General features: G+C 37.0%; 1 protein-coding gene across 1 annotated transcript in view; it reads right to left on the bottom strand.

Annotated features, from left to right (window-relative positions):
- Positions 1-19,338, bottom strand: part of LOC145665058 (ATP-sensitive inward rectifier potassium channel 12-like) — a 286,562-nt gene extending 267,224 nt beyond the window's left edge. The window contains exon 1 of the mRNA XM_081732311.1: positions 19,021-19,338. Within this exon, the coding sequence (XP_081588437.1) occupies positions 19,021-19,238 (218 nt within the window). The 5' untranslated portion in view covers positions 19,239-19,338. The remainder of the gene's footprint in view (positions 1-19,020) is intronic.
- Between the last annotated feature and the right edge of the window lie 7,055 nt (positions 19,339-26,393).

The raw sequence follows: 26,393 nt of genomic DNA, 5'->3' as shown, positions 1-26,393 counted from the left end.
GAATACTGTGAAAATTTTAGGGGGCGGCCCCCCTAGACCCCCCTAGATATGGGCCTGGGCTTCTACACAAAGATTGCTAGTAAAAGTACGTTGCTATCTCGCTAATACGAACTACAGCTAATAGGTATATTTAGTTACAAGAAAAAAGTTACATTTTTTTCTGAATGCATTACCATTCATCCTAGCAATTTCATTGTGTTCAATATATACATGGTAAACCCCACCAGTTGTAATGCTAATGTAGGGGAATTTTATTTTGTAAAATGATTACAGGCTGAATTTCGAATGAAGATTCGCAAATTCGGGAGAACATATGTAACACTTTTAGCAGTGAAATTGAATTATAAGGTCGCTTGTGAAGGATGTTTCGTCATTACTGAAAATCCAGTATCAACTTGCTTCGCAGTATGTCCTGCACATTTAACAATAACATTTTAAATAGCGTAGGCCTATTATTATATTAATTAATACATTGAAGGAAGTATTTTTTTTATGTTTTGACTTTAATACTCCACGTTTATGCTCCGAGAGTAATAATAATAATAATAATAATAATAATAATAATAATAATAATAATAATAATAATAATAATAATAATAATAATAATAAGAAGAAGAAGAAGAAGAAGAAGAAGAAGAAGGAGTTGGTCTCCTTCAAGACTTGTCATGTAGAGTAATGGACGGACAAACATTCTTATAAGACCCACTTGAATAAACCTAAGAAAAAATGGTAAATTGGCCATTACTCTATATTTGAAATAGCTTGTTTTTACTCTTAAATGTTGTCTTTCAATACCAAACTAAGCTTCTTTCTCGACAATGTAAAACTTTAATTCTTTGCCGTTCCTTTGATTGCCCAAAACGAGCGCCACCCCCGTTAATGGAACTTTAACAGAGCAATAGGCTTTTAACAATTTATGGAATGTTGTGTTCTGCTGAAGGAAGGAAACGCCGTTCGTTGGTCGATGGACGAAGAGGCTTCTTGTACAGTAGCCAAAGATCTTTTACGGCGTGTTAAGTCAAAGCGTAAACAGATGCTGGGTTAGCCACAGATTATGTTATGGGTGGAAATATCTAAAAAAGATAGGAAAAAAAAAACGAAGAGCAACTATAAATCGCCTCTTCTGGTCGAAGGAGGTCGCTGGTTGCTGAATGAGGAAAGAGGAAGTGATCTCGATATTCGTCATAATCTTCACCACTCAGTCTGATGGAATGAAACACCAAAAAGTATTCATGAAACGAAATAAAACATCGAGGTATGAAGGCTACTGTCACACATAAAGGTATTTATTTATTCATTTTAAACGAGAACTAGAAACATTTTTCCTTGCTTCCTCTTTTTACGAACACACACACACACACACACTCAAAATGTAATGTAATGAAATGAAATGTGTAGTTACACGTCCATCGTTTATGGTCTTTAGGCTAAAAAACATAGACGACTAAAGATAGAATCAGTGAAATGAGAATGCAGGAGGAAATTGGAAACCTCAAGGAAATTCAAGGAAACGATGTTGCCCATCACAAACTCACGTGGCCTGGAATCGCACCAGAGACCAATCACACCAAATTTCGGGAATCGCCGACAATCAAAAAGCAATTACCTAGGTAGAAACAAAGTGAAACAATCAAAAACAATTACCTAGCTAGAAACAAAGTGGAACAAGGTTGGTCAAGGCATATATTTAAGGCGCCATTTCGGCATTTGTCAAATAAAACTGAGGAAAACCCTGGAAAAATTCAGGATGGCTGATCACTCGATTCAACCCAGGATTTCACAACAAAGTTAAAATTAGCCTCCTGCCCTTCGGTTTTATTTATCAGATAAGCGCCATTTTACACTAAAAATACGAACAATATTAAGCATAGAGAAAAGAAACATTTGGATGGAAGTCTGTCGGCTCCTATATGCCATCCATGCATTTGCCTAGTAAGTAAGGCCTTAGGAAAAGCCTAGCTTAAGTTCCGATCTTCGTTCTTCCCAATGAATGACCAAATAGTTTTGACACTTCCAATGATAACGAAAGTGTAAGGTTTCAAAAGTTATAATTCCAATTCCAAAGAATATGACTGGTAATACTGCAAAGCGCAGAATTTCATCAATGAGTGGAGTTCAAGCTCTCTCTCTTTTCACGGGACAAACATTACTTTTGTACCCCAATCGGTAATCGAACCAGAGACCACGTGCATCAGACATTGTAAACAGTTACGGTTACATTTATTGACCGATTACCGTCAATTCTGGTTGCCAACCGATTACCCTAAGGTTTACGGTATTAGTGTTAAAGTTACGATAATAGGGCATAAATACGGCCTTTTTATGGCCTATAACGATAAAGTTTACAGTAATATTGTAAACTTTTAGAGTAATCAGTTGGCAGCCAGAATTGACGTTAGTCCGTCAGTAAATGTGATCGTACAATTTTTACAATGGAGGAGGCACACGCACTAGGCAATAGATGATCAAGGAGGACGAGGAGGTTTAGACCCCGAAAGTACCTTGCGTACGCCATTGCTGCTAGATAACGAACATAATAACCTATTCACTTTCATGAAACATACTGATTCCCTGTTCTTATCTTTGATCTATTTATTCATTGAAATTTATTTTTGGCATTTAATCAGAAAGATTCAATTCTTTTCCTCCGCTACTTATTGGCTTGTATGCGTGTCTTTGGTGCATGACGCCTTAGGATCGATTACTGGTGGAAAAGACTTGAATTTTGAACGCATTGTGGTCGTCCGGATACCACGTTAGACCGTAGGTTCACATCTAATATAATTTACGTAAAGAAAAGAGTCTAAACAACATGAAAAAATAACTGATGTAAATTTCGTATGTAGCACATTTCCTTGGAACCCACCAGAAATACTAAATTCTAATCACATGCCTACGCTCGCTCGACTTTCTCTAAAATTAGTCAGAGGGCCGCGGTAGCTCAGTGATAGAGCGTTTACATCTGATGCATAGGGTCCTTGCTTCGATCTAATTTTGCGCCAAGTGAGCTTTGTGGTGAACAAACACCGTGTGTGTGGGTTTTCTCGGGATTCTTTCATTTTCTCCCACTTTCTGCCTTCCACCCACCATTTCATTCATTTCTAATCATCACCGTATCCTTTAGAATAACCAGCGTAACAGTGGAACGTAAAACTTAAAAGATTTCATTTCATTTTCTAAAATTACTTAGTCGGCACAATTTTATGTCATCTACAGCTAATGACACCGAGGACAGGAAGTGTTGTCGCTCCTCACTATTTTGTAGCATATGACAGAAAATTGTTGATTTTACTTAGAAGACAAACGTAATAATAGATATACCTATACACATTCACAACACAGTTGTGTTAGTGTCTCAAAAGAAGGATCAGGTTCACGAATACAAATCCCTCTTCTTTCCTTCATCGAAAGATCAATGGAGCACTTCTGCCTACTCTACAAGAGGCGTCTTCAATGAAAACGAATTAGAATCGTATCGAGAACAGCATATTTTGGGAGAGAAAGAAAGAGAAGGGAATTTGGAGCAGAAAGTGTTGTAAAACAATTCGGAGAAGGAGTTTAAAATTATGTCATGGTAGTAATTATTTCATCACTTTTCTCTTCCTTTAAAAAATAAGAATTCCCTCATAACCTTGGTTATAAAGCCTCCTAGTACTTACGCTATGAAAATTGAAGAAATAAGGAAGTGTGACAACAAAGTAGACCACAGAATAAACAATATTGCAATCGAGTACAAGATAAATTCTACAATAACTTTAACGTTTAACAAAAGGAACAAAAAAGTCTCAATCGACCAATCGATAAAGCAGAACAAAATTATGTGAATGACTATAAATCCTAATGCGTAAAGTTTGAGAGTTTGAAGAGAACTTGTTTCTGAACCTAAAAATGCATTATATATCATAATCGTAAACATCTATTAAAGTCAAACTGATCCTAAAGTACATCCTTATGGAGCTTTTTCTTATGGAATGAATTGGAATGGAATCATCTAGTTTAGCATTTCACGATTATGCCCCTTAGGTTGAGACGGGAGCTTTTTTTCACGACGGGGGGCGCGATGGCTCAGTGGTAGAGCGTTCACCTCCGGTGCTTGGGGTCCCTGGTTCGATCCCAGCTCGCGCCGTATGTACTTTGGAGTTCTCCCGTTTCCTCCCACTTTCTTCATTCCACCCTTTCATTCATTTCTCATCATCACCGTCTCCTTTAGCCTAACAGGCGTATTCGTGGGACGTAAAACTCAAAGATTCTTTTTCTTCGCGACAGAAGCGAAATGGCTTTTATGGTATAGTTAGAGACATCTACACAAAGAGAAAAAACGTAAGTGGCGTACGAAAAGCCATTATTATTATTATTATTATTATTATTATTATTATTATTATTATTATTATTATTATTATTATTATTATTATTATTATTATTATTATTATTACTTGTTAATGTTATTGTTGTTATTCTCACTGGCAGATAACTTCCCGCGAAACTAAATGAACAGAAACGTGTTGCTTATCTGCAAAAGCAGAATAACTCTCTCAAAACACAACATACCATGTTTGCAGAGTTCGTGTTGGCAGGTACAACGTGCTATGAAGCAGAAGTAAATAACAGGTTCTAGCGCTAGGTATGATTCTACCATCTTTCAAAGTTTTTGTTCTATATTAAAAACAAGCTGTTAACGGCGCGCCCAATTTCTATTGGATACTTTACTTACAAAGTAGTATTAACTGGTGAAGGATGGCTTTGAATCATTGTCTATTTTAAGAAATTCGTCAGCTGTTCATCTAACTGACAAGTAACTGAACATTATATTTCGTCCATAAACACTACAGTAGTCTTTAAAAATACAAACTAAACACCACCGTTTCCTAATCAGGCAGAAACTTGTAAACGGTCTTTTCCAGGAATGAGAAAATCTCGAAAATAAATCAAAAATCCTGAATTGAATTACCACTTCGTTAAAGATTCTTAAAATCCAATAAAACAGAGTGATGAGTATTTTTAAATATTATACACTATGATAATTTATAAATTTTGAATAGGTAATAAAGGAAAAAAAAAACTAAGTTCAGTAATACTGCTCAACATTAGCTTTGTTCCAACGAAATAACGCGCAACTGACTCGGTTCTAGAAAATGACATTTAGGTTCTTGCTTAAGCAGTAAACCAGCAATAAGATTCCGTATTATTACAACCTCTATATGTATCACTGTTCACATTGCTATTTAACAAATTAGTTTATTCGAAATCATAAGCTCAAGTTAGGATAACAATTTTATTATTTTAGGTCGGTTTATCATTACAAAACGGAGACAAGTTTGAAAAAAAAAATCCAGTTTGATTAATAACTTAAGACAATTATATTTCATGACAGTTCCATAAAGGAGATTCGAGGAGCACAGTGATTAATTTCAATTGCTCAGTGGCCCCAAAACTTCTACTTTTAACCTAATTGAACATCTTTGGGACGTCCCCTGAATGTTAGGTCCAAGCTTCTGAATCTCCCTCCGCAGAATTTACAGGAATTAAGTGACTTATTTGTGCAAGAGTGGTGCGTCATACCTCCAGCCACCTATCAAGACTTCATTGCTTCCATATCAAATTGCAATGCTGCTTTTGTGAGAATCAAAGGTAGACATACGAGATATTACGTAGGTGATCATAATGCTCTGGCTGGTCAGTATATATATTAAATATAAACACAATCGTTATAGTTGTTTCCTACAAAAACGCAAATTCTGACTTATCCTTTAAAAAAATCCCAGTCCTGAAGAACCTTATAGAAACCTAAAGTTTAAAGTTTGGTCTGGATTTGTTGAGGAATATGGCCTTTAGGGGAGACTAAGAGAAAGACAGTCATACGAAAAGCGTTTTTTTCAGAATGTAGGGGCCATGAAACGTGTAAACCCGTTTAAATTTCGATTTTTTTCACGATACCAAACTTTCTTCTCTCATATCGACGCTCAAACATAAAAATGTCAAACTTTCATTATTTCGATGAAAAAAAAAAAAAAAAATCACGTTGAAGGAAAGGAAATAATTTTACTTTAATTGTGTTTTGTTTTGAACCCTTTATGCATACGCACTGATATAATAGTTTTTCTTTCTATACAGACACAATACAAATAGCTCATATTTGGTGCTAAGGGTCTTCAGTTCGATCCCCAATCAACCGAATTTCTAGTGGACAGTAAGTTCTGGTTGCCCTCCCCCAGTTTTTAACTTCTAGATCCGCCAGTGCAGATGCTGAAAATAACTAATAATGTAAAAAAAATATAATAATGACGACGTTTCGATGTACGTAAACGTATCATACGAACCTTATGTCTCTTTCTCTTATAACTTTGACAACTGGACTTGCTTCCGTTGTGCTCTGAACGACCCCATATCATTCACTTCTATTTATGTAGAACAATAAAACCGAATCAGCTGTTTTTTTTTAATTTTTTATTCGCAATTAAACTTCCTTCACTTATCTAACATTTAATAAATCGAACTTCTGTCAACAGGAATCGACGTAGGAGTGAGTGTAGCTGGAAGGTGATTAAAAAAATACAGTTCCTGATAAGAAGCAAGAGTTTTTGTTTCCTTAGCACACGAAAGAAACAACATTGAGTTTTAATATTCCATTCACTTTCATATGAATGTAAGAGTTTTTCTTCACTGCCTGCCTTCTAGTGAATACAATCGCTGTTTGAACAAGGTAATATACTTTGAGCACAAAATGGTGTTACGTTAGGAGTAATTAAACGTAACATTTTTGTTCCTATTAAATGGCAAAGTACGAGTTCAGTAGTTGATTGTTAGTACTGCCATATGCAATCTGGTTGATAATAGGTACTCACACGAAGCTGTTCTTAAATGATCATTTCACTTATGGCTGTAAGAAATATGACATTGCTACAATAGTATGAAATTAATGATTTACGTGTTTGATGGGGACGTTACTCAGGCTAATTCTCCATCACAAAACAGCCAATGGCAGATAGATATATACACACAAATTGTAAAGTAAAAAAATTGATCAAAAATAAAATTTCGAAAAAAAAGTGCAAATCAAAACCAGAACAAAAATATAATTTTAAAAAATTAAAACAGAAGTCGTAAGAAAGGAAAAAGAAAAAAATAAGTTATATAACAAGAAAAGTGGATGAGACAATAATAATAATAATAATAATAATAATAATAATAATAATAATAATAATAATAATAATAATAATAATAATAATAATAATAAAGCATACAATATATAAAAAGTAAATCCTGCGAGTAACTTTGCTACTTCAATCGCCAGAATAAAAGCAAGGATATGATCATTACAATCAAGGATATCCCTCAATATCTGATTAACATTACAATTACTAGATAATTCTAAAGGTTCTCTGAGGTCTGAGTAATCCAGACATTCTACAAGAATGTACCGAATACTCAGTAATGCGATACAGTCTTCAGTTTACAATATGGACTGTTAGGGCATGGCATCTCTTCATTTCTGCGACTGCACGCGATGACATCTGCCAATTTCCAAACATAGATTTAATACAATGGAGCCTATTTACGTTGGCCAATGTAAGAACATCCGTTGGTCGAAATTTGAGCAAGTAGTATAACAGAAGTAACTATAGAAATATTATGTGTATATTTATTTTCTGTTGGTTATATATAAAGCGGAAAAATATCTTGTATTTTAAATTTTTATGGTAGGTGGAAGATAATAAAATTGTATGTTTCAGAAGTAACGCATTTGCTCAGCGAGGAGCGTTGAAGGTAGACGTCTGCACGGTCCGGGGTTTTTAGCCCAGGCCCGGCGGGGCTCGTGAATTTATAATGTGAGGCCCGACCCGAGTCCGAAATATGTTTTAACTAATAGGCCCGAGCCCGGCCCGAGCTAGTGTGATAATCAAATGAGCCCGAAATAAGCCCGAATTACAGAAACTTGGTAATTAACGCAAAGTTTTATTTTTATTTACAGCAATTAGAGGTTTAGTTTTCCAGTTGTGTTTCAAAGTTCTCCAGAAAGAATGGTGCAATAGATCTATATATCGTTGTACAGTATATTTACAAAGTTAAGCCTGAAAAGGCCCGAGAAATATGGTTGCATATCTAAAAATTTACGGCCCGAGCCCGGCCTGGGCCCGAAGTGATATATGCTTTGTAGGCCCAAGCTCGTGCAGACCTCTAGCTCAAGGACAGCTCAAAGACATCATTTCATCATCATCATCATCAGAAATATTCTGCCACAGTTAGGTCACTTGATGCAAATTTAGAACACTGTCGAAGTACGGTCTTTAATATTGTTTTACTATATCAATTACGCCATTGTTCCCCTTAGTCATTTTCGTTCCAGCATTCTCTCTCTCTCTTTTTAACCAAATCTCTTATAAACGTAATGAGGGATGAGGCCCTGGCCCCTGACGGTGCCCTATCCCCGATTTAATACCTCGTTCCATAGTTTGCATAAGCAACTACATACTCTCTATATAATTTTCTAGTGGATGCTCCAGGGCATCTTTGTTTAGTGCTTCCCTTTTCAATTAATTACACGGAGAGAGGAAGGAGCAGAAATGTAACTTGACGTCGATAAAATATAGTTATGACAGGGAAAAAAGAACAAGCACAATATATATATATATATATATATATAGACAGAGAGAGAGAGAGAGAGAGAGGAAGTTTCCCTCTTTCTCTTAAAACGAGAATTTTCGAAAACACTGGGTCATGCATTCTTTTTCTTAATGAGAAGTTTCTTTATACACCAAGTTTCATCTTAACTTGACGGGCTCGTGGGATATTAAATTTTTCGCTTAAATTTTGAACAACCTCCTCCCTTTAGGATATGCATTTTAATCAAAGTGCAACAAAAACCGAATTCAAGGTAAGGGGTAACTGCATTGAAAATTTCGTTTCAAACGGTTCAGCAGTTCTCTTGTGATTCGATCACAAACATAGTCAGTTTCATTTTTTTTTTTTTTTTTTTTTTTTTGTTGCAATGGAAGTTATTAGTTTGTAACTTTTTCATCTAAAGTAAAAGTAATATTCTAATCTTAACAGCTGAAGTGTATAAAACGATTTTGCAGAAACCACAGATAATTTTTTTTTTTTTAATCCTGTCAAAAAACTCGTTTCGACAATGTTCAGAGGTTGCACACAATGCAAGGAGTAAATGATAAACATTGTTTGTAGCTGGTGATGACACAGGCGACCCTGTCATCAAGCAGCTGTCCTTCTGCAAGTATTGAATTCAATGCTTGGTGAGTCTTTTTTGCATGTTTATGAGGTTGTCTTACTCGAAATGGTTTTTAATCTTCTGAAGGCATTGAAATTCCTTTCCCTGCGGAATGCAGAAATATCTTGATGACATTGAATGATTTCACGAAATATTACGTTTCCTTAGGAAAGGACAATGATTATTATGTATGAATCAAACAATAAGCAAAGACAGGTCAAACAGTAGAGCTTCTTGTCAAGTGGGATTTCATTTTTATAGCGGACCCGCAACCAGAGGGGGGCTAGGGGGCCAGACCCCCCTGAACTTTTCGTAGCCCCTCCAGACCTTAACACAAAATGCTATTATTAATACAAAAAACACAATTTAGCTATTGGTAAGAGAATATTTAATGATTTGTTCCCCCCTAACATATTCATGCCCCCCCCAAACCTCTGTGGCTGGTTGCGGGCCTGGTTTATAGTCATTTACAATTATCGTGCTAATAATTCTAACATAGTTTTAGTGCTTAAAGAAAAACAAGAGTGTCCAAACACCAAATATACACTAATAGATAGTTCTTATTCAGTTAACGGAGGGGAGGGGGAACAAAGTGGTTCAGTGGTAGAACGCTTATCTCTGGTGTGTGGAGGCTCTAGTTCGACTCCCGGCCAAGTAACTTTGAGGTGGATAACATCGTGTACATGGATTTTCTCAGGGTACTCGTATCCTCCCAATTTCTCATTCCACCAATTCTTCAATCACCATTCAGTTGCCTTAGCCTAATCATTGTCTTCCTTAGGCTAATGAGCATAATCGTGGGACGTTAAACTGCAAGATTTCATTTCATTTTCCATTAAGGTAACCAAAATTATATGAATCAGAGCATTCGCGCTGACGACGTGGGTGCTCCGGTACCCACATAAATAATCTAGTGGGTGCGGCGCACCCACAAAATTTATAGTTTCGAGCCCGGTTTGAACCTGTTTCTCTTGTTTTTAAGTCAGCCGTGTTACCGACTAAACTAGTTCAGCCCCAACTTATCTTTATAGTACCGGTATATTTTAGTTTATCACAGCACAACTCTTTATGACAGTGTTCATAAATGATTTTAACTAAAAATAAATCAACCAAATTTAGATACTTCTCTGAAAACATATAGACTAACACGTTCCGCCATTGATATGCACCCACATAAATTTTAGAAAGTCGGCGCCCTTGGATCAGAGTGAATTCTCATGAGTAGTTTTCGAGAAAATCTATAAAAACGAATTTTTCTTAAACCTAAAAATTGACGCTATACATTAACCATATAAAGATGAAGCTAATACTAAAGTATACATTATCAAACTTTTCATTAGGAGTCTCGTCCCGGTTTTAATGACGGTTCTCTCTCTTTTTCTTCAGAAAGTCGTCCAATGTACCAACAAAAATGCAAAAGGAGAGCAAAACGTCTCTTAAAAAAAAATACAGCCCCGTTTTTGGTTCATGATTACGCACTACAATTTTTACATTACATATTCGTAAAGCCCGTGATTGAGTCTTCGTTTGGAAGGATTTGGAGATTTTGTAAAATAAATTAGATAAAATCTTTAAGTTTTACGTCCACGATTATAAAGGAGACGGTGGCGATGAGAAATAAATGAAATGGTGGGATGAAGAAGATGGAAGGAAACGGTAGAATTCCGAGAAAACCCACGCACACGATGTTTGTCCACAATAAAGTTCACAAATTTTGTAAAATAGTTTCACATTATTTAAAGAGATGGCGGTACAAAACAAGAATAACTTAGTAGTGTTATTTTCAAATGCTAGAGACTTCTTTCCCACTGTCATGAACATGGACTGTGTAATTATGCCAGTTTGACAAGTGTTTCGGCTTATTTTTTTTTTCTAAATCTGGACACCGTTTCTAAACGCCTCCAAAAATTACACTAAATTTACAGAAAAGTTGGAATTTCGGGAAGTGTCCCGCCCTCCAGAACCTATCCCCTACGTACATCCCTCAATAGAGAATTTTAAGAATTCTAATACGCATCAGTAAAATATTAAAGGATGTTTGAACGTTGATTTCTTAAAATTAATGAATAACTAAGAGGAAGGTGTAGAAGGAAATTTCCGTTCGGGTTCACAACTTCTCTCGATCAAGAAAAATCCGACGAAGTCTCCATAATTATCGTCGCGTTTGGAATATATTTGCCAGCGCCATGCATGCAAAGACATGTCATCTGATAATTACCATTCCTTTTCGGTTTCGTAAGTTGACGTTTTCATTTGAAGTTGTTAAGCCACCAAAGGCGTTGCTGAAACGGAGGAAGGAATTTACCACTGCTTCTATGACATTATGTCCCATAGAACCTGGTATTTAATAGCAGTGAGTCAAGGGAAAGCAACACGACAGCAAATTGGCTTCGTTCACTACAACTGTAAGCATATAACCAAATTCCTGACGCCATTTTTAGTCCAATCCAATCTATTCTTCTAACGGTGCTGTAACTGCTGATAGTTTTTATTAGGACCAAATGCAAAACACCAAAATTAGATCTTTAACATAAATTCGAGACCAAGGATTCCCAAACTTTCTGAGATTGCGTCGCACTTCTATTCACATATAATTTATATGCAATACCCTTGTGTGTGTGTGTGTGTGTGTGTGTGTGTTTGTTTGTTTGTCCGTCTGTCTGTTATTTTTGAATTTTTCAATTTTGAGTCCTCCATTCGATAGAGCATCAAAAACTATCTGAAAGAAGTGATGGAATTTTTCGAGTCACTCTTACCGTCCTCGAGATATTGGCAAAAAAAGTTCCGATTTCGGGAAATTTACGGAGCCATATTTCGGGAACCCTAAGTCATAGAGAGATGATATTTTGCGAATTTTTCAATTCTGAGTCCTCCGTTTTGAACACGTGTCTTGGTAAAACAACATATCATAGAATGTTTTAACATAACTCTTAAACAAAACATGTGAAAAAAATTTAATACTCAAGGAAATTATAAATGTATACGAATATTACAAGAATTGTTTGGTATAAAGCCTGTAGAAGTTAATAAGAAGAATTAATTCTTTTAAAGTTCGTTTTGGCAATGCTCTTGGAGTATTCTCAACTGGGCTTTTATACTATAAATGGATAGATATATTACAAGAATTGTTTAATGAGTATAATAATAAAGTACATAGAACAATTGGTATAAAGCCTGTAGAAGTTAATAAGAAAAATTAATTCTTTTTAAGTTCGTTTTGGCAATGCTCTGGGAGCATTATTAACTGGTTTTCCTTGATTTATCTACTGTATAACTATCAAGCAGTTAAACTGTTTAAGTGGAATTCTAACTACATTCAATTCTTTACTAAACCTTCGGAACGCATGTGCACTTTGCAATGCATTTAATTTCTTCAGGAACACATACACAGACACACACATTATATATATACTAGCTCAAATACCTATTCTTCGCATGGGTCAGATAAAATAGATCTATCTATGTAATCAAACTGAACAACGAAAGGAAAAAATATCGGTTCTTTTCTACTACTTTTAGATATCCCGGTAAACGCTCCCTGAAACCCACTGGTTCTAATTTAAAAAAAAAAACACCTCTTGCCCCCAGGCGATGGGGGCTGTATTTGGAAGTCAACGCCTGTGGGAGTATCACCATTCATCTCAGCGACCGCGAAAACTATGGATTTGACACTAATATCGGTCATTTGGGATTATTTTTACATGTCTCGGTACCCCCCGCTAACCCCCGGCCCGCAACCGAATGGGGTGAATTTGGAACTTAATGCGATTGGAATTTCGCCATTGATCTCAGCGACTGCGAAATCTATGAATTTGACACTAATATCGGTCATTTTCCACTACTGTTACATGTCCCGGTAAACACCCCACTGAGACCCCCCTGATTCGTATTAAAAAAAAAAAAAAAACGCTTCGTCTAGGTCTGGGGTCTGGACAAATGTAACTGTAACCAAAATTTGGTATTTCTCGGTCCACTCGTCTGGTCCCAGGCAGCACAAAGACACACAGACAGACAGACAAACGAACTATTTTATTTATATTATATTAGAATATATATATATATTTTCTAATATAATATATATATATACACATATATATATATATATATATATATATATATATATATATATATATATATATATATATATATATATATATATATATATATATATATATATATATATATATATAATATAATATATATAAGGTGTGCATGTGTGTGTGTGTGTTAGAGAGAGACTAGACTAAAGAGTGTGTTACAGATTGTTTGCTTTTCTTCTGCCCTTTTGATAAAATATTGATGTTAATCCCATATAGCTCCTTAGCTACGTACTCTGTGCATATGTGGAACAGAACCCACCGCTGCGTGTGTTGTATTGGTTTCTTTTGTGAAAACATTCTGTTCGTCATATACATAGACTGAGACGACAGGAATAGGAGTTGGTTAGTTATTTTTATCCTGAATACTATTATTTTTAGAAAGCAATCAATTTCATTTTTATTGGTATACGACTCATTTTTAGAATTCTCGTTTATTCCTGGTTACTAGCAGGTAATCTCTCCTTTACTATTTCCTCTTCCTCTTTCACTTTTTGCTTTTGTTCATTTGCTTAGCTCATCTATCTTTCTTCTTTTCTATTTTCGATTGTTACGTTTTTACACCGTTTATTCTTATTTCTACGTGTACAGTTCCATGGAAATACAGATCCTACAATAACACATGTTTTTTCAATAACTTCTAAAGAAATATACTTTGAGTAAGATGCAGGGGCGGCGATAAGGGGGGGGACAAGAGTGGGCAGTTGCTCCACCCACTTTTTTGAAGTGACCCCTTAATGTATATAGTTTAATTTGGAAACGTAAAGTTTTTGTATGTATTACTGGTTCATAGAAAAAGATGGTGCCATATAATATTTGCCGTTGCGTGAGTACGTATTGGTTATTTGTCTTCGCGTGGAGTTAAGAAAGCTACAGGAATTGTGTTTTAATTGCAATTCAAAGCAATTAATATTGTAATTGCGTATTTATTTAAATGTCGTAGCGTATGCTCGTAGTATTTACTGTCTTTCATTTTCCAAGAGTAATAACATACATTTAATGGCATGTGTGGAATTAAAAATATAAGTTGTTCATTAATCCCTAGTTTTAATATACTGTAACTTCTACAAAGCAAGCCTCATTATTCATTACTATGATTAATATTATCGTTTCTATTTATTTGTTTTGCAAATTTGTTATTACATAATCTGATCGTTCATTTTTCCAGACAGAATTTTAAGATCTTTATGAGCAAGGAATCAAATCTCTTCTTACACTTTCGTTGTTTAAGAATACAAAGGGCTAGTACCTACTTGTGTTGCTTTTGTCAATTTACTTAATAAAATATGAAATAGGATATACGGTATTTTAACTGAAAAAGATGGTATCATATTAGTTATACAATGTTCCGTCTAAAAAAAGTGTTAGCAAAAACCAGGAAAACTAACATTGATATACAAATCTTCAGATCATGTCTTGCATCCGCCTACTTTTAATTTCCAATCGCCGTCACTGGTAAGATGGTTAAGTGGTATTGCGCTCATCTTTCGTGCGAGAGGTCCCTGAATCGATCTAAGACCATTTCACTTTGTAATGGATAACATCGTGTGAATGGGTCCTTTTTAAATGTCTCCGTTTCCTCTCCCATTCGAATTCGTTCCACCAACTCTTTCATGATCCATCCGTCTGCTTTGGCCTATAGGACTTAAGCGTGGGACGTTAAATTAAAGAATAATTACATTTGTGAATGATTGATCTTTCAGAATGCAGTTTCCACCACTATACAATGAACTACCATGTTCAAATGATGATAATGAATTGAATAATCACCAGCGAAATCTTCACACCACCTAACTTACCTATTTTACCCTGATTTATTTGATATGTTTGAATTAGTTTTTTTACTGGAATCAACCATACCACAGAGACACGAACACACGATTAAGAACACGTACGCGCAAAGGGAGATTCGAACTCACGATTGTTACACTTTCGTATGATCATTCGACCATGCTAAACGACAAGGAAACAAGTATTTTCAGATTTGGAAAACAACTGTCAGATTTTTAATTCGCAATTAATTAATAATTGATTGATAATTAATTAATAATTAATTAATCAATTTCATAATCGTTGATTTAATTGATGTTTTAATTCTATTGTTAATTGATATTAAATTGTCAAATTTTAATTAAATTAACAATAAATTTTGAAAAAAGTGACATAGCTAGTAAAAAAATAGTGTCCTTAAAAGAAACGCAAAAGTCTTTACAAAGTAATTTGTTGTACACGTATAGAGCGAATCATCCTTCAGAAACTGTACTTGGCATTCAAATGGTGTGGAAAAATGACTCTTATTACATAATGCTTTATTAGTGTATTCCGTGAGAATGATTGTTTCTTTTTATTTAATTTTTATTTTTGATAAGTTAACTTCTGGTTAATTGTACCGTTACCTTTTCTTTAAGTAATTTTAAATTAACTGAAAATGTCTTTATCAAAATAAAATTTTATACGTGTGGTCTTGGGTTCGGTTTCTGGTGGGAAAATTGCCTCGGATTAAAGCCCAAGTAATGACTCGAACTCTAAAGAGTATGTCCTATCTCCTATAGCTGCAGTGTTCGAAAGTCACTAAAATCCCAATCAATTAATCAATCAATCAAAATAAACTCTATTGTCCAATAAGAATTAATAAAAGTTTTGCCTAATTTTAAGCGACAAACATGAGGACAAGTCTTGACATTACATCTTTAGTTTGACGCCCCACGATTTTGTCCTTTAGACCAGAAGTTATCAACGTTTTTCACCAACAGGCCACTATATTTTATATAAAGAATATTACTGTACCTGTAGTCAAAGTTACACGAGAAACTCATGATTTTTTTTTTTTTTTGTCCTAGGGCAAAATTACACACTCACCGGTTTATTTTGAGTTGATTTTGAGTTTATCGTCCCTTTTAGTAGCGAGGCTATATGAGGCGTGGACCTACTGATTAACGTGGAATCCGAACCACATGAGCTCCCACCGGGAATCGAACCCGGGCCTTCCACGCCAGAAGCGCGTACACTAACCGCTCAGCCATGAAGGACCTCCCGGTTTATTTTGTTACTAATAACTACATTTCATTTATTTTTTTAAATACTGTATAGATACATATTGAAAAATGAACTTAAGTCCTAGAAAGGATTATTTACTAAAATGTTTTGAAAATGAAATGAAATTTTTAAGTTTTACGTCCCACAGTTATGCCAGCTAGGGTAAAGAGGACGGTGATGATAAGAAATGAATGAAATGGTGGAATGAAAAAGGTGGGAGAAGCCGGAGAAAATCCACGCACACGGTGTTTGTCAACCACAAAGATCACTTGGCACGAGCTGGTATCGAATTATGGACCCCGTGCACAAGAGGTAAACGCTACCACTGAGCCACCGCTAAAATATAAGAAAACACATATGATTATGGTACTTCAGTTTAATTCGGCCACACTCCACATTTTTATCTGAAGCTAAATAATATTTTCAGACAATAAAACTCGTTTGTACCACACAGCAGTGTTTTGCGTACCACAGTTTGAGAAGCCTCACTTTAGAGGAGTCGAATATAAGTTAAAGTTAATGAATATAAAAGAGTTAATGGAATAAGGACGTGAGAGGAAACGAAAAAAACCAATGGACACGATATATTCACTACAATCTCACCTGGATTGGATTCGAACCCTTTCTATGGAGATTAGCACTATCACTGAGCCACCGTTTCCCTCTCCTCCATGATAATTTTTGGTTTCACATTCTACGCAGGGGCGGATCCAGGGGCGATCGCCCCCCCCCAGAACTTTCTTATTTTATATATATATAAATAAACCCATCCCAAAGTTTGGATCCCTTAAAAGTAGCAATATGACACCCCACCGCCCCGCCCCCAGAAGTCGGTCCTGGATCCTCCCTGATTCTACGACGCATGAGAATATGATATGCAAATGGACGATGTTGTTAAGCAAAAAGTGATTTCAAGAAACTATAAATCATGAGAAAAAGTTAGTTGTACAATTTCTGTTCAATATAATTTCCAAAATAGTGAAATCCAGAGTTTGAACTTGTAATCCCGCTCTCCCAAAGTGAAATGTCTTAAGTATACCTTGACTAAAACTCTATACTAATTGTTACTAACGAAAGTTCCTTAAAAACAATAATAACTGACAACCAACATTTACTAACTATTGAGAAGCGACGGTTTAGTCTTACTTTCGAATCTGCCGCCGTGGTCTGGCGGTCAATGGCATAAAGTGAAACAACCTAATCTGGACATTACAGTTGAACTGATGAGCGATTCGCCATCAACGTCATGTGGAGGCAAAATCAACGCCAAATAGACTTAGTGATGTGTAAACATCGTATTAAGAGGCATTTTCTCGAAATCCTCAGTTTTTCTTGAATTCTATCGTTTTTTGCCTTTACTCCCAGGATAAATGATAAATTCCACGGTTGAAACATCTTGACTATACGTAACGCTAACGGCCGGAAATTATGCAGTAAAGATCTGACTTCATGAATAGGGAAAGAGGAAGATTTATTATGCAGAAAACAAAAGTGCAGCCCAGATTGACACTATCCTCTGCCAATCAAACCCATTCGAGATTTTCATTATTTGACTTTACATTATCCCATCATTTTCTGGTATAACCCTTTATTTTCCTCCCGGGGCATTCTCGCTAACACTCTGCTTATACACGCTCAGATTTACCATGCGAGCGCCAATTTTTGAGACTTCGATTGGGCCTGCGATGCGTCAGTGGTACAGTTCTCACCTTTGGTGCGTGGGATTCCCGGTTCGATTCTAGCTCTCGCAAAGTGAACTTTGTACTGGGCAAATGTGTGTATGAGTTTTCTCGGAGTTCTCCCATTTTCTCTTACTTTTTTTCATTCCGCAATTAAGTTCATTATCATTAATACCGTCTTCCTTGCCTTGGATCATAATCGGGGATATCGAACTAAAAAAAGAAAAGAAAACTTCGATTGAAGGAAATATCCATCCATAATATCCATCTTTGAGTTTTACGTCCAACGTTTATGCCGGTTAGGCTAAAGGAGACGGTGATGATGAGTAATGAATAAAATGGGTGGAATGAAGAAAGTGGGAGAAAACGGGAAAACACCGAGAAAACCCCCACACACGGTGTTTGTCCACAACAAAGTTCACTTGGCGGGGGCTGGGATCGAACCCGGGACCCCTAGCACCAGAGGTGAGCGCTCTGCCACTGAGCTACTGCGGCCCCCATCCATAATATTATCGTTAACATATACATAATGAGTACTTCTGTGTTATGCACTGTCTTTTTAAGAAAAACGAACAAAACTAACCTCCACCTCTCTTTGTACAGCGCTGTATTTTTATGTAAAGGTGGGATAAGGCAAATAGACGTGAAGCACCTTTGGCTACTAAAGATCATTATTTCGAGCGAAAGAGATTAATGAACTTTTTATTTTTTATTTTTTCTTTTCTTTTCTTTCTTTCTTTTTTCTTTTTCTTTCTTTTTTTTAACAAGACAGTATTTCCTCTAGTTGCCGAATATTTTTCTCCAATTTTATTTTGAATTACCTCTGGGTGATTTTGTTAAATTTTTCACATCCAATACAGTATAATATTTTTATTACCGTTTATTGTAAGTGAAATGAAGGCTGAAAGAGCATGCATTTTGTAGTTGGGGTGGCTGGTTTATTGTCACATGGGAATCAGCTGTTTGTAAACAAACATTCACTCACCTGAAAAGGGGCGAGCCCTGTTCTCCCTTGCTACCGGCCGACAGGGACAATCTGTGAAAAGGCAATTGACGAATAGAACCCAGCAGCCCATTGTGGGCACTGGCCGATCGTGGACGCCGCCCCGGGTCCTCGGGGTCTCTACAGACGCCCTCCATCTTATGATTGTGGAGCAGCTGATGCCACGGCGAGGATTCTTGCTCCGCCGCCGACACTCGCATGACACGATCACTGCACCCGTGACACACGCGACGCACCGCACCAGCCACACTGAGTCTCCCGCCAGCACTCGCAAGCACTACTCGTACGGGAGGCACACGATGGCCAACTCACACAACACACAAAGCGCCAGAAACAACTGGCCTTCGAGGAATCAGCTGCTGGAAACATCTCCTCCCTCTCTTTTTCTCGATTGGTCAACCGAATAGACTACCAGGTATCATTGAGCCATGCAAGAAATGACAAAACGATTATTTCTTTCTTCAATGTAATAGCTTTTCAGTGCAAATCTAGCTAATATATGCAGTTTTAGAAGCAATATAAAATAGGTATGTATTATTTTGAGTTTATGCGGACTCTAGCCCATTTGTTAAACAATATGTTTTTCTATATTTCAAGTGTTTATGTAGATTTTATATTAGCTTTACAGGGAAAAGAATTCATAAACGGTACAAGCGAAAAAAAGGAGAAAAAGAACAGTAATATTTTATATAAACAAAAAAAAAAAAAAACAAAAGAAAAACGTGGTAGAAATTTCGATAAAAAAAATTGGAACATGTTCGCATAAGGCTACTTGTTAAAGGGCTTAGATCAACCACCTACCTTAAAATCCTAACTCTTCACATCCCTTCCTTAAAAGAGGGCGTATCCTCAGAGATAGCTAGCCACAAAGGAAAGTGAGATGAAATTGATGTCCCCCAAGAATAAGCCTCAAATGTGCCCGTCTCCCAATGTTGAAGACAACTCTGCTCCCTGATCCTCCAAGTATATCAGTGGCGTATTTTTGATTTTGTTTCGGGGGGCTTTGCCTGAAAATGTGAAAATTCTGCAAGATATTTCATATACTTTACTATAGTAAGTAAGATTTTGGAGGGGCTTAAGCCCGGAAGCCCCCTAAATACGCCACTGATATATATGAGAACGGTCTTATCCGTCGTCCCCAATGTTGAAGACAGATTTGCACCCATGGATTAAGGAAGAAGACCGGAACGAGGGAAGCAATACTTGCATTAAGAGAATTCCTAGAAGAAAGAATTTGAGTGGGAAGAGCAACTTACGTAGCATTTGTGGCAGGGGCGGATCCAGGACGGACTTCTGGGGGGGCAGTGGGTTGTAATACTCCTACTTAGAGCTACTTTTAAAGAGCTTCAAACTCTGGGATGGGTTTTATTTTTATATATATATTTAAAAACTTCCCTCTTCTGGGGGGGCGTCGCCCCGATCGCCTCCCCTGGATCCGCCACTGATTTGTGGACCTGGAAAAAGCGTTTGATAATGTAGAATGGAACGAAGTGTTCAAAATTCTGAATGTAGCAGGAATAAACTATAAAGGAGCGAAGATAATGTATAACCTCTACAAAGAACAGACGACAATTGAGGTAAAAGGAGAGAGAAGAGAAGCGGTAATTCAGAAAGCGGTTAGACAAGGATACTTATTGTCACCAATTTTGTTTACTTTCTACATTGAAGAAGCACAGCGCCGAAACTTAGATTTTTTTTTTTGGGGGGGGGAGGCAAGCATTTTAATACGTGTATTTGGGCCCCCTAGAAAAAGTTGTTTTTCCAATTCTTGGGCCCCCTCTTTCCATCTTTCTCTTACTCTTTATGGAATCCCCGGAGCCTGTGGGCCCTCCCGCACGGCAAGCTCTGCGGGGCCGTTAGTTATGCTCCTCGGCCCGTTCCATACATGACAAATTAATTAAGGGGACAGTATTGACAAATTTGAAAGCCATGCGATTAAATATTATTTCTAGAGCCCTAATAGTAGACTTTTTTTTCTTTCACTGAAATGGGACCACGACTCATTTTTGTTTTATTTACCTTTTGTGTGCTGTTTTTGTTTATGTAATGTAGTGCACCTGTTTGACGCTCCATTTATAATTTCACGTTCGTATCGTATATGGAGTAAAAAAAAAAGTCTTAAAATGCCCCCCCCCCCTCGAACGGCGGGGAGCTTCCCTGGGAGGGGGCAGTTGCCCCCTGCCCCCTATAAGTTACGGCCCTGAAGAAGCTATAAAAGAAATCAAGGAGACATATGAATAACTGTTCATGGGCAGAAAATACTCATGCTTTGATTTGCAGGCGACATGCACTTGTAGTAATGTTGGCAGACAATGAGAAAAAAATCAGAGAAAGGTCTAAATGCTATGCAATAGCTACTTAGCAAATTCAACATGAAGATTAACAAGAAGAAAACAAAGAGTTATGAAATGTGTTAGGAAACAAACAAGAAAAACGAAGATCAAAATAGGAAATCACCTGGTGGAAGAAGTTGAGGAATTCTGTTACTTAGGCAGTAAAATAACGAGCGATAACAGGTGCAAGCAACACATAAGATTCAGAATAGCTCAGACGAAGAAGAATTTGAATAAAAACAGAAAGTTCTAACCGAAAACATCGGCAGAACTTTAGAAAAGGCTTATGAAAGCATGTATGTGGAGTGTGGCATTATATGGATATGAGACACGGACACTATAAGACAAGAGGGAAAACGGAGAATAGAAGCTTTTCAAATGTGGTGCTAGAAAAGAATGATAGAAATTAGATGGATGGACAAGATATCAAATGATAGAGTATTGGAAATGGTAAGAAAAAAAAGGAATATATGGCAGAATATTTCAAAAAGACGAGATTGGATGATTGGACACGTTATAAAACATGAAGCAATTTTGTCAGTGGCTATTGAGGAAATTGCAGAAGGAAAAACACATACAGGAAGGCTGCGATTTAAATACACGGACCGAATAATACAAGATATCCAAGAAGTATCAAAAAGTTCGTAGTCACCTAGAAGAAATCCATTCTGGAGAACACTGACACCATGATGGTACTGATCCTTCTCTACGTAGTCACCGCCCCTGGCGACAAATTTTTACCAGCGTTCTTCATTTTCCATAAGCCCGTTTACTAAAAGTCTCAGTTTGGCTTTGAAACCATAGTTTAACCTCAAAAATGATGTCATTCCTACTGTCAAAATGGCGTCCTCTGAGTAGACACTTCATTTCTGGAGAGAGAAAGAAGTCACTTGGTGCTAGGTTCGGTGAGTATAGGGGCGGGTCAATATTTCATATCTTAATTCCCTTCATCATGGATGCATGGGCAGAATGAGCTGGTGCATTGTCTGACAACAACATCACCCCTTTTGTGATTAATTCATGACTTTTTTCTTCAGTTCCTGCCGTAACTTAATCAAGAGATGGGAATAATAGGTACTAGTAGTAGTTTACCCCTATGGTAGGTAAGCTTCATGATGACCCCTTCACAGTCCAGAAGAAAACAAGAAACGAACTGCACCTGGGAGACAGACTTCTGTATTCGTGCCTTTTTAGAGTCTGGGGGGAAGAGAGGTGTTTCCATTGTTTACTAATTTCCTTTGTTTCTGGGTCATAAAAATAAACACAACGTTCATTCATTGCCAGTAATCTAACGAAAAAGTCCTCTTCATCCAAATCACAGTGATGCAACATTTCTTCTGCAGCGTCAGCGCGATTTTTCTTCTGGAAAGATGTGAGCAGTCATGGCACTCACCGTGCTGACCAAGGATGTTATAAAGTAGAGGATCGTCAAGCCATACGTCATAGCTTGGCCACACCTACTCTGCCCACTCCGTGCCACTAAGATGGCAATGTTTCGAGCCAACAATCATGGCGGAAACGAGAGTAGCCAGTCAGACGTGCAGGCTCAGACGATGCTCGATTGTTTTCCGGCTTCATTGAGTTCATATGATGAAGATACGTATGGGCAGATCCTCTATTTTATAACATCCTTGGTGTTGACACTTTCTGAAGATGGAGCTACTTGTGAATGATATTCCAAGCTCATACCTATTGGACACATAACACTTTCAATGGTTGTCCTCCTGTCTTCCATTATAATTTTCTCAACTTTCTCCGTCAAGGAAGCACCATCAGTGAAAGATAGTCTTCCAGATCCAGAGGCGTCCACGGTGGTCGTGTGTCCAGTTTGAAATTGCCGTTTCTACTTGTATACCATCTTCAAAGATGGACTTTCATCCCCTTAGACTTCTTTCATCTCTTCGTGGATCTGCTTTGCTGATTTCCCCTGAAGATGAACGAACTTAATAACACTCTGTGCCTCAAACTTATTAATCATTACACCGCTAGTGATTTACTTGCAAATAAATAAAGTTAATCTAACGAGTCCATAATTTGCATGGTTAACATACAAGGACCTAACTATAAAATATAGTATGTCCGAAGGTGTTCGTAGTTCGTCACCTTTTGGGTGATTGCATGAAGTTTCTGGTACCCCCTCGTAGAGAAGGAAAGCTAGAAAGACACGAAAAATCTGGCTCAGGGGAGGGAGAGCGAAAAGCTCCGTCAAACCAATCAAAAGACTGTTGACCTGAGATGATGATGATGACAGAGCTTTGTTACATGAGGGGAAAAAATTCATATAGCGGACATTGATCATAAAGCTCAATGGACAAATAAATTAATTCAGTGAAATACATAATGCGTGACCCACCATTTTAGTTTGGTTCAAGTAGACCAAATGGTATTGTGAAACATGGGTTTGTTTTTGTTTACTTATTTGTATGTGAATTTTTCCTCTCTGTTCCAAACCAAACGCAAATAAGTAAAGATAACTTCCCTCAGTTCCTTGAATCACTACCCATGACGATGGATATGAGCACCTGTTAAATTATTCATTCACATGAAATCTGGGGAAATTAGGAATGAAGAAGTCGCAGAAAAGCTTACACTACATGTATGTACCGGAAGGGGCAAAGGACACGTCGTATATTGTTATCGAAACTCCGTGAGGAAGTGCATAATGCAGTAAAAGATACTTCCTTATTCATAGAATTCATTTTCTTGAGGAAAAGCGGAGTACGATGTGTGTGTATTGTATGTTCCACGTGAGTTTGTGGTTGTTGGTTTTCCCGTATAAAGATGACGAGATAATTCTACAAACATTGAGGATTTAGCCTACTTTTCGAAGAACATGCGATGTGGTTGACCAACAGGGAGTGACATGCAAGCGTTTCTTATCACCAGAATGTGAACTGCTTTATTACTTTCATACAAACAGAGAGAATTTCGTCAATTGATCTAAGATCATACGTACTACTAAAGTTTGGTTCTCAGACCACGTGACTCCGCAGAGGTGCCACACAGTCCAACTATCCCTTAATCACGACTCTTGCCGACCCAAAAACTTACGAAAAATGTGCATATTACTATAATATCCTAATAACATTTCGAAATACGATGAAATATTCAGAAAATATTGCTTGAGCAATATTGTTTTAAGTTTTTCTAGTGCTTATATAACCGCTACCAGGTTATAGAAGGATTTTTTGTGGACACTCTGTATATTTCGTAAAGACTGTGATCATTATTTTCGATTTATACTTTATTCTGCAACGCACATAAGTTCTTTCTTTGGTGGGAATTGCTTCTTTCCCACACAATTGGACAAAGAAGTCTTTCATCGTTTTTTCATATATATATTTAAACGTTGCTTTCGCTGAGAACATTTCAGTTAGTGACTAACCATTTCAGTGTTTCTCCCTGACTCATTATATGCATAGTATATATTCTATAGTCAATGGGAACTGAATTAAGTGTTTTCTTTAATCGCTTATGGAAACATTATAATAGATTGGAGAAATACGGACTGACCAGATGTTTCAGTAACCAAAGTGGCACCAACTGTGTTGTTTCGTAGCCCGTTATCTGTACTTTCTCACGCCAGTGTTATCGCCGTGTCTAGTGCATTATGGGCAGTTGACTAAAATTAACAGAAATTGTTTTCTATATTCTGTTTGTATGTGCATACAGGTGAGTTAACTAAGTAATTTTTGAAATGAACTGCCAACACTTTTCTGTTGACCATTGCAATCCGTAGCTTGAGCTTGGACGCTCGAGGAGTTTGACTACAGGTCTGGAAGATGCAACCACGCATCTCGCGTTGAACTTCAAACATAAGTTGTGTTAAGGGGCACAAGCTATTTAGCCGGTGAAGGACGATTTCTTACGGCTAGCCCCAATCAGTGAAATCCTAGGTCCTCAGACCTTGTGCGTTTCAAACGTTATATACGCGCCCTCCAATATCAGAATTCAACTGCGAAGACCTTCTTTTCGTTTATTTACTCAAGATTTACTTTTACGCTGCAGGACTGTTCAGCGTAACAACTGGGTTCATCGTGGGACGATCCAGACAACTTTTCCCCAGTGCGAATCCCCCAAGTGTGTTCATGGTGTGAGCAAAGTATTTATAGTGATACCTAAATTATAATCATATCTACATAGAAAGGGCTATATTTCCCGTAAAGGGCAAAACGTAATTTCAGCAGCAAAATTTATTAGAGTCCAGTGTTGTATTCATTTCTCTTCGTTATTTTTTTTTTCAAAATAGTGTTCTAATAAATAAGTATAGTGTCAATTTATACAGTGTGTTTTCGTTGTTTGTATGAGTGATGTTTGTGTGTGTTATGGTCTGGATGACCGTCTGATCGTCCGTGAGGTTTTCGAGACGAGACACCCGAACCTCTCGGCGCCTAATGCTCATCTCATTATTGAGACCGACGAGCTTTGTGGGAAACAGTTTGTAACCTTTCTTTGGAGAGGTCTTCGTCGTCCTGTCCAGGTAAGTTAAGGTATCAGGAATATACTTATTGGTAATACCACGAGCCGAGGACAGCGACCAAATTATCCAGGCGGTTACAAATAAATGACAGCCCGAACCTGGACCACGAACTTCAATTGATTACAAATAAATGGCCGCCCGAACAGAGACTTGAACTACTGATGGTTACATATAAATGACGCCCGAACTATCGACCCGAATCGAGACCGTTGGTGCTCGAATACTTATAAGATCAATATTTTAATATACGATTTCTCTTTCAGCTTAGTGCCAGTAATCTGGAAAAAAAAAAAAAAAAAAAAAATCTCTTTCAGGTGATTTTAATCATGTTTTTGTGATAGCCTAGTTTATTTTTGTCCAAGATGGCAGAGCAGGAAGTAGATTTTCTTACTAAGATAGATATAAATTTTGATAAATTAAGGGAAAATATTATACAGGAACTTGAGAGATACTTAATAGAATGTAAAGAGTCCCGTGCTGAGAATAAAGAAAACCTAGCTAGATTAGAACGAAAAGTAGATGAGAATAAAGAAAATTTTGTT

Source organism: Thermobia domestica, chromosome 11 (assembly GCF_964235325.1).
Source record: "Thermobia domestica chromosome 11, izTheDome1.hap1.1, whole genome shotgun sequence".
NCBI classification, from domain to species: Eukaryota; Metazoa; Arthropoda; class Insecta; order Zygentoma; family Lepismatidae; genus Thermobia; species Thermobia domestica.
Note: the sequence above shows the minus strand (reverse complement) of the source record. Positions and strands in the feature narration are given on the sequence as shown.